This window comes from Amia ocellicauda, chromosome 10 (assembly GCF_036373705.1).
Source record: "Amia ocellicauda isolate fAmiCal2 chromosome 10, fAmiCal2.hap1, whole genome shotgun sequence".
Taxonomy (NCBI): domain Eukaryota; kingdom Metazoa; phylum Chordata; class Actinopteri; order Amiiformes; family Amiidae; genus Amia; species Amia ocellicauda.
The window spans coordinates 13,571,204-13,580,207 of NC_089859.1; the positions used below are offsets into that span (position 1 = coordinate 13,571,204).

The 9,004-nt window shown below is 40.2% G+C and overlaps 2 protein-coding genes across 2 annotated transcripts; one reads left to right on the plus strand and one right to left on the minus strand.

Annotated features, from left to right (window-relative positions):
- Positions 1-242: 242 nt before the first annotated feature.
- gla (galactosidase, alpha) lies at positions 243-5,865 on the plus strand. The gene is made up of 7 exons (XM_066715018.1): positions 243-472; positions 1,728-1,902; positions 2,475-2,652; positions 2,897-2,988; positions 3,134-3,295; positions 3,740-3,937; positions 4,344-5,865. Exons 1-7 carry the CDS (start codon positions 306-308, stop codon positions 4,686-4,688), a joined length of 1,317 nt encoding a protein of 438 aa, XP_066571115.1. The 5' UTR covers positions 243-305; the 3' UTR covers positions 4,689-5,865.
- Positions 5,866-5,961: 96 nt separating this feature from the next.
- rpl36a (ribosomal protein L36A) lies at positions 5,962-8,698 on the minus strand. The gene is made up of 5 exons (XM_066715019.1): positions 8,597-8,698; positions 7,553-7,658; positions 7,313-7,380; positions 6,911-7,033; positions 5,962-6,045 (listed from the first exon to the last, which is right to left on the minus strand). The coding sequence occupies exons 1-5, from the start codon at positions 8,597-8,599 to the stop codon at positions 6,025-6,027; spliced, it is 321 nt and encodes a 106-aa protein (XP_066571116.1). The 5' UTR covers positions 8,600-8,698; the 3' UTR covers positions 5,962-6,024.
- Positions 8,699-9,004: the final 306 nt, after the last annotated feature.

A 9,004-nucleotide genomic window follows, 5' to 3' on the forward strand; every position in this document is an offset into this window, starting at 1 on the left:
CTATTTTTTAAAAGTGTCAGGTGTTTACATTCAAATGCGGTCAGATTATAACACAAAAACCAGCTTCATTATCATGTGACATACCGTAAAAACATACTCCAACTCACGAGATCAGGAAGAAAATGTTTACTTCCTCAATGTTCACACCATGACAACACCCACGGTACGTGATTGGCTAGTTCACACAATCCGAGCTTGTCATTGGTCAGTTCTGCTGTCAATATCAGAACACGGAAGAAAGTTCGTACTGCACTCCTACGCCGGGTCACGGTGGTAGCAGGTGTTAGTGAACAATCACGACTACAATGGCCAAGTCTGTGCCAAGTCTTTTAATAATTGCTGTGTGGGCATTCATTCAGCCAGTTTTATTACTAGATAATGGTCTTGCACAAACCCCGACCATGGGATGGCTACATTGGGAAAGATTCATGTGTAATACAGACTGTGACAAAGACCCACATAATTGTATCAGGTAAGGTTTTTACGCCTCGAGTGTATATAATCCTCATAGGCTATTCCTTTGAAACAAAGCAATGGTAAAGATGTGAAACAAAGATCACTTGTGTGTGTGAACCCCTCTACTAACAGACAGGCTGATTCATTCATATGAAGGGAAGGGAATTTAACACAGAAAAAGCATGCAATGTATTTCTTTCTTGGTGAAATTAAAATTGGATTCTGAAATAAAAGTACGTTTTTGATATTTATGATTTTTTTTAACTGTATTCCTCCTGTTTTGAAGATTAATATGGGGAACAGAATTAAGGAAAATAATCTACCTTGTAATGCACTTCATCAGTTGTATTTAGGCTTCCCAAAACATAAGATAGAGAGGAGTGGTGAAATATTTGGCTAATCAACCCGTGATTACCCTGATTACTTCCCTAGCAAATATCAGAAACTCTTGGACTTAAATCAAGGACCTAATTCTGGGGGGGGGGGGGACTTGTGCAGAGGAAGTAGAAATCCCCTGAAGTTAATTTTGTTTCTGGGAAATACTCCCATATTATACACAAGCCATAGGTAGTAAAACTTTTATATTCTACTTAAGTTACCTAGCAAGTGATGTTGTGGTCTTTATTGAGACTGAAAGCTAGACTGTATCTCGAACCAGTATCCAATTTCATTCACGTTTAAAAACAAACTTAAAATGTAAGCCAAAATGTCATGAATTAGAGCTGAGAGCTCAAAGGCGTGTCTTTGAACATCATTGCACTTTTACAGTCTCAGGGCCATACCCAGAATAAGTGTAAAAAAAAAAAACTAAAAACACTGAGTACAGCACAAAGGGATTGTACTGGGGTGGCCTTTTTTGGATACAGTTCAGGCCTGAATGGAGTATTTCTTTCTTGTCCTAAGTGAGACCATAATTGTAGGGGTGCCAGGGAGCACATCATTAAAATAATCTCTCTGGAAAGAAGCAGAGGCTAGAATTAGCTTCTTGGCAGAAAAGAAAAGGAATCCCCAGATCCATCCCAACTCTGCTCTTCCATCACTTTCCCTCTAGCCTCTGAATCCCCTTCTTCTTGCAGGGTACCTCACACCTTCCACTGAAACCTTTCAGTCCCCTTTACTTCCATACAGAATAACCAAACCAAAGCAACAACATTCTAGTGCATATTAAAAATAATCAAACCAATATCTCTTTGATTGCACGTGCTGTGCACTAGGTAAGAAGACCCCAGAAAATTATCATACAGAAACTAAGCCACTGTGTCTCTTCATAGTGAACAGCTCTACATGGAGATGGCTGATGTGATGGTGACGGGGGGCTGGAAGGAGGCTGGCTATGAGTACGTGTGTATCGACGACTGCTGGCCCTCCACCAGCCGTGACGCACAGGGCCGACTGCAAGCCGACCCCAAGAGATTCCCCAGTGGCATCAAGAAACTTGCCAGCTACGTGAGTCAGGCCAGAGGATCCCCCTCTTAGAGAACAGTCACAAAGATATGATTATTAAATAGCCACGATCAGAAGACAAGTTCTTGCCCTGATTTTGCAATACACTGTCACCTGCTTTAGCTCGCAGACACATAAACCTTAAAATAGTTACATAACTATATAGCATAGTAAATAAAGATTGCTCAGAAATGTATTAAGCAAAACAAGGTAAATATCAATTTTAATACACTTCAAAGTAACTATACAATAATACAATATACCATTTGACTTAAAAGCAGCCAGTTAGCTTATTTATTGTAGAACACTTCCCTCTAGTGTACACATAGAAAACTGCAAATCTATTACATATATATCTGGGATTTAGTACATTTCTTCAGTACAGTTTATCTTGCTTTATTAAAGATTTTCAAAGTATCACCGAGTCAATCATAATTTTACTTTTTGATTGTTCCAATATCAGAGAGGATAGATTTCTACATGCAATATCATTAAAATATTTATTCACAGAACTAGTAATATCACATTGCATTTTTTCTCACGCTATAGCGATTTCTCCACTCTGGTCTGTTTAGATCCACTCCAAAGGGTTAAAGCTGGGGATTTATGCAGACGTGGGAACAAAGACATGTGCTGGCTATCCTGGAAGCCTTGGCTCCTATGACATTGATGCCAAGACCTTTGCAGAGTGGGATGTAGACCTACTGAAATTTGACGGATGCAACGTGCCGAATTTGACTTTGCTAGCCGAAGGTGAGAGGGGTGTAGAGGAAGTCAAATTCGATGCATGAAAGAAGACAAATGCAGTACAGAAGAACTCCAATGCTTTCCTTCCTGAACTAAAAACACAAGATTACATACAGAGTGTGAGGAGGACTTCAACTTTATTATACTGCATAAGATGTCACTTATTAGTAATCAAGCTGAGAAATCTCTTCAGTCCATTTTTAATTGTGGTTATGTGCATTTTATAATCCTGATCAATTCAATCTTCCAGGTTACATAAATATGTCAAGGGCTCTGAATCAGACCGGGAGGGCGATTGTGTACTCCTGCGAATGGCCTTTATACGAATGGCCCTTCCAACAGGTACACACAAATAACTACAGAACAGTAGTTGTGACAAACCTGGTGTTATCTTACTTCACTTATACAGAAAGAGATTTATTATTGTAAATATATATATATGGTGTGGCACTATTACCTGCTATTCAGTCCAAACTTTCCTTTTCAGCCTAACTACACAGCAGTCCGGCAGTACTGTAACCACTGGCGCAATTTCGCAGATGTGTACGACTCTTGGACGAGTGTGACTGCGATCATTGATTGGACATCCAGTCACCAGAAACTGACTGTGCCAGTGGCGGGGCCAGGCGGATGGAATGACCCAGACATGGTATCCCTTGTTCACTCGCTTTTCTTTCGTTTTCTATATAATTTGTAACTTTGCAGCTGTGTGAAGACTCAAGTGGAAAACTGGCTTTGATATTCTAAAAGCAATGAATGCTCTTTTTACAGCGAACGTGTGGGCAGTTGCTGGGGAATTTACATTTTTACACTAAGTGCAATTGCAAATACAGATCCTTTTGGGGCTTCAGTTTGTTTTCATACATGTTTCTAAGCTTTCACCAATTAAGTTCCAAGTTTCTTATTAGATGCACTATTAAGTATTCTGCTCCACTTAGTCATGTAGCTCCTATGAGGATGAAGCGTTGCTGGTTGATCCAAAGGATACTGCAGTATTTGTTTATTAGATGTATTCAAAGCAATTTCTCTTAAAAGATATTGTACCCTAGAGTCTGATCCCAAAACCAAGCACTTGCCTGTTTTCTCACCATAGCTTGTGATTGGGAATTTTGGGCTGAGCGCAGACCAACAGGAGACTCAAATGGCCATGTGGGCAATCATGGCCGCACCTCTGCTGATGTCCAATGACCTGCGGGACATCGACCAGCGATCCACAGAGCTGCTGCAGAACCGCAGGGTCATTGCCATCAACCAGGACCCGCTGGGCAAACAGGGCTACCAGACTAGCAAGGTAAGAGTCACTCACTCATTGACTTCATGCTCAGTAATTGCTGCATGTAGATTTCATTACCAAGGCACCGAGTTTTTGTTCCTACCAGTGAGCACCATTTAAGAGGTTTGCAGTTTTTCTTTACATAATGAAATCAATACACACTTGCATGTAGAAAAAAAAAAAAACATGCAGTAAAACCAAACACTAGTTGCTTTTGAGTGTTCTGGGATTCAAACATTAAAGATCAACTTGATATTTTTATAACTAGAGGTTTCAATGTCAACTTATGAGGAATGTGAAATTAAAACAATTTCTGCAGATTAAATTGCAGATCCCTTTCTCTGATGTAAGGCCTGAAGACCGATGTGGGGAATTAAAGAAATACATGATGTTTAACATTCTTCTCTAAATGACTTCTTTGCAGTTTGACAACTTCGAGGTGTGGGAGCGGCCCCTGTCCGGCAGCAGGCTTGCACTTGCCGTGATGAACAGACAAGAAATTGGGGGACCACGCCACTTCCCATTCACAATGGCTATACTTCCCAGCTTGGAAATGTGCAACCCAGAGTGTAATGTCACACAGATCTTACCCACATATTCTGAGATGGGGGTACAGAATGTGAAATCCCAGCTGGAGTTTCTCATCAACCCCACTGGAACAGTGCTCTTCACAGTCACACTCATTAAGAACAGCACACACCCAACCCAGGACAGGCAGTGGGCCATGCGTTTCAACAAGCAGGAGAAAAGCCACAGGGCGGTGCTGTAATAGGCCTGCTATGTACTGCATTTGGGGGAAGAGTTGGTTTCATCTGGTATACACTTTGTTACCCATGGTACCAAGATTTATATTTGGGTTATATTTCATCTACTTGAGGTACATTTTAGACTATAATTAAGCTTAGGTGTGAGTGTGCATGTCAGACACCCTTCCTAAAATTAAGTCTTAACATTAATTACCAAAACTAAGCCAATTGGCAACACTTAACTGAACTTTAGTTGAAGAGAACACTAACCGAAGCCCTGCTCAGATCCCAAACCAAGTCTGACCATTCTGCTTTAAAGTGTACACCCAATCCAGCTTTTACCAACTGAACACTGCCATGGTTCTCAAACCTGTCCTGGAGTACCACCTACGCTGCTGGGTTTTGTTCCCACTAAGCTCTCAATTACTTAATTGAACTCATTTCCTAAATCAGAGCCTTTCATTATTTGTAACAGTAGGGGTTTTTAATTATAGAATTGTATAAGGAAATTATAGTCTCAAAGAACCAACTTGATCAGTTACACAATTTAATCAAATTACTTCAATTAAGTGTTCAATTAACAAAGCTCAGTTTGAACAAAAAGCAGCAGGGTAGGTGGTACTCCAGAACAGGTTTGAGAGCCACTGCTCTAGGGTGAACTAAATGTTACCCAGCTACAACCAAACTAATTACACATTTTTTAATGTACTGTCTGCAGTTTTCTGCCCAAATTAACCCTCACCCTTTCCACAATTCTCATGCATTAACAGCAAGCATGAACCCTAACCTTGCATTAAACCTGACCCTGAAATGTACTCTTAATCTGTGCTGCATATAGGTTTAAATATGCTTACACTTTAAACAATGGTATAAGGGTTTTATCTAGTTCCTTTGTCTGGCACCATGCATTATACGAGATTAAGAATCCAAGCACTGCTTTATAATCTTAAAGAAGCACAAGACATTTTACCTGAGCTTTTTTGTTTGGTTAAAAAGGTATTCAAATAGATTTGCTAAATGTTCCAGTGATTTATGCATTCCTGTTAAATTAGCCATGTGGTTTCACCAGTAGAAAATCTTTTAAAACTGGTAAAGGGAAATAAGACTTCATTTTAAAACTGATATCTCAGGGCTAAATGTAAGTTGTGTGTGCCAAAATGTGCATCATAATTCTAAAATAAATTAGATTTTTGTAACCAATTGTGAGTTTCTCGTGACATTTCAGAATGATTTTAGATTTTAAACCTCTTTGTTAGATCTTCCCAATATAGCATATGTTCACAAAGTTAACATCTCTTGATCTTATCATTTCTTTATTGACAAAGATGGAATTTCCACAAAAAAACAAAAAGATGCTGCTTAGAACTGGATGACCTGGCCCTGAAAAGAGAGAAGAAAAACAAATGAGTTTGTACCATTATGGAGTACTGAATTATTTCAATATTTTGTTGTCCTTGGCCTTTGCTATACCTCTACAGTTTACACCAACAAAAATGTAGAAACTTATTAAGATTATAGAATACCTCCACACAGAAGACAAAATAACAAATGACCTTACGTGAAGGGTAAGGTGTGAACTGCCAATTATAACAATTACATAAACTGCCACTTCCAATTATAGAGGGCCAGACAAATATTGTGCAAATTATATAAAAAGCATCACTTCTTGGTAAAATTCAGATCAAATGTGCAGTAGTCATCTAGAACTGCATTTGAATCACTGTAATCAACCATTAACCTTCAGTGAATCACACTCATTAGACTGACTAAAGAAACCTGAACCATTCCAGTGCAAGAGCCAGAATGCAAATGTAGATCAGGTACAGATACAAGTCTAGGGCAACTGGCTAATGTAAGTTGGATCACATCAAATCCACACCATGCTTTTACTTGGTAACTACTATATTTTACCTTCTACTTGCCCAGCACACATATGCCCCATTTAAGGAAGCTTACTACACAGCTTTAGCTCATGTGCTGTGGAGGAAATCAAGGTGAAGAGTGCATCTTTTGGTGGTGATTAAGAGGAGTACAATACCAACACCACAGACCACACAGATAAAGAAAATATAGTGCATATCACTGCAGGTCCTTCAAGATGAACTCCACAACCATGAGACCAAAGTACTGAAGAAATCACTTAAAGCACATGGCCCAGCCTCCCAGGTACTTTCAGTAGTAACTTTATAAAAAAAAAAAAAAACTTTAAAAGCATGTCACTCTCTTCCAGGTTTTGCTTCCTTACCTTTCTCTTCTTGTCTCCTCCCAGTTCAAAGTGCTTGCATCTCTTGATGGCCAGCATTCTCTTGGACCTGCAGTTGGGCTCCACACACTCCAGTCTCAGCACAATCTTCTTTGTAGTCTTAGCCTGTATTCAATGAAAAGAAACCATGTGAAATATTCCCTCCAACTGCATGCAATGATATCCTGCATACCTGCCTTTTCATTCACAAAAATATCCACTACCTACACTTCAAATCAAACCAAATGACCACAAAGTTCAAAACATTAGATTAGCTCTACCCTGTTCATTTCCAGTATTATACATGGTCAATATAAACTAGCTTCTTCAGTCCTCTTTAACGATAAAGACCATATGTGAATTACCCCCCGCCTGTACCACAATTCTCCCAACTTGCACACATACCTTTTTGCGGAAAATAGGCTTCGTCTGACCACCATAACCACTCTGCTTTCTGTCGTATCTCCTCTTACCTGTAAAAGCATGGAGATGATATAATTAAGAGGGTGCAACAGAACAGAGGTTGACCTGAGATCAGTGGCAATTAACTTCAAAGAACCAACAGGCCTGCAAATGGCCCCCGCTGTCCACTTTCTTACAATGGTCATCAATGGGCACAACCATGCAGCAAGAGCCCACACTTACCCTGAGCGTACAGGGAGTCCTTGCCCTTCTTGTACTGGGTGACTTTGTGGGGCTGATGCTTCTTGCACTTTTTGCAGTAGGTCCTGCGGGTTTTCGGCACGTTCACCTGGGGGGGGGATGATGCACTAATGAACACTTGGTTTTGGCACACCACCCATAACATAACATAAAAGACTCGGTATCAACAGCTGCAAATGCTTGGAAACAAAGCATGCATTCAACACGGCATAGCGAGCTGCTGTGGGCTACTTGCAGCAGTGGCTACTGGACACACGCTATAGCATTTCCACCCTGAAGAACAGAGACGACGTGCATTTGAGAATCGCGGTGAAACGGCCATGTTTACACGCATCACGCTGCCAGGCCCGCAGGAAGGCTTTTCGCTCCAGGAAACATGCCCCATCACATGGCATTTGCACTTCCCTGGTCACACTCCCTCTACTCGAGCCTTACTGCTGCTTTCCCCCAATGCACGAACACGTTGCCTTTCTGATCAAGAGGGCAGAGCAGTAAGTAAAATAAATACATTAAACGTTAACCCGTGTCTCAGTTGAAGGCCCATTTACAAAACTGCATTTGGCATTCCATTAATTCGTCTCTCAGATCTAACAGTCTTTGCTTTAAATACATCCTAAGCGCAAACACTGCCATTCAAACTTAACACATTATATATACTGTAACGTGTTTACCAGCATGGCGGCCAGACGCACGCTTAATGAATGACACACGACACTAAACGGATCATTATCGGGGAATCGACAGTAAGTATTTTAAACACGGGCATACAGGCTATATAATAAAAATAATCAACTTGCACTGAAGTGATTGCAACCAACAAGGCAGCCATTTTCTGCTGCCTCTGCGACTAGAATACATTTTCATGCAAAATCTCACAAATACTTTACATTAAACCCACAAATGTTGGGGCATATGTGTAGTTTGAAAGCTTAGCAACAAGATAAACATGCTTTTGTGTCATTTGGGAATGTCTATGCGAAAGATTACTGTTGATTAGAAAAATAAAAGTAGCCGGGTCTATCTCACCATGGTTGCCGACCCGAAGCAGAAACGAAGAGGAAGCAATTCCCCGGAAGCACATTCTTATGAGGGTTAACAGACCTGTAACCCTCTGACATGCGGTGGTTATAGACGTGCGCCACCGTGCGGCGGGGAGGACGCAGAACATATAGAAATGTAGAACATCGCATTCGGTATTTTCTAAAGTTGTTTTTTTAAATATTAAAAATGTAATATATGTTTTAATATTTACTATTTTTAGAGGCTAATACCAAAGTAGAAAAAATAACTTTAATATAAGCCTTTTTGTAATCTTGTGAAATTAATCTCTCTCTATATATATCATCATCATCTTCATCAGCCTATATCAATCCACTGCTGGATGAAGGCCTCCCCAAGATGTTTCCACTTGCATCAATCTATAGCTTCCCTTTT

Coding starts and splice junctions, on each gene's coding strand:
- rpl36a (XM_066715019.1), bottom strand. Junction 7,381..7,552: donor GGACTCCCTGTACGCTCAGG/GTAAGTGTGGGC, acceptor ATGCTTTTACAG/GTAAGAGGAGATACGACAGA. Junction 6,046..6,910: donor GAGGAGACAAGAAGAGAAAG/GTAAGGAAGCAA, acceptor CTCTCTTTTCAG/GGCCAGGTCATCCAGTTCTA.
- gla (XM_066715018.1), top strand. CDS start 306: ATGGCCAAGTCTGTGCCAAGTCTTTTAATAATTGCTGTGTGGGCATTC. Junction 3,296..3,739: donor GATGGAATGACCCAGACATG/GTATCCCTTGTT, acceptor TTCTCACCATAG/CTTGTGATTGGGAATTTTGG. Junction 3,938..4,343: donor AGGGCTACCAGACTAGCAAG/GTAAGAGTCACT, acceptor ACTTCTTTGCAG/TTTGACAACTTCGAGGTGTG.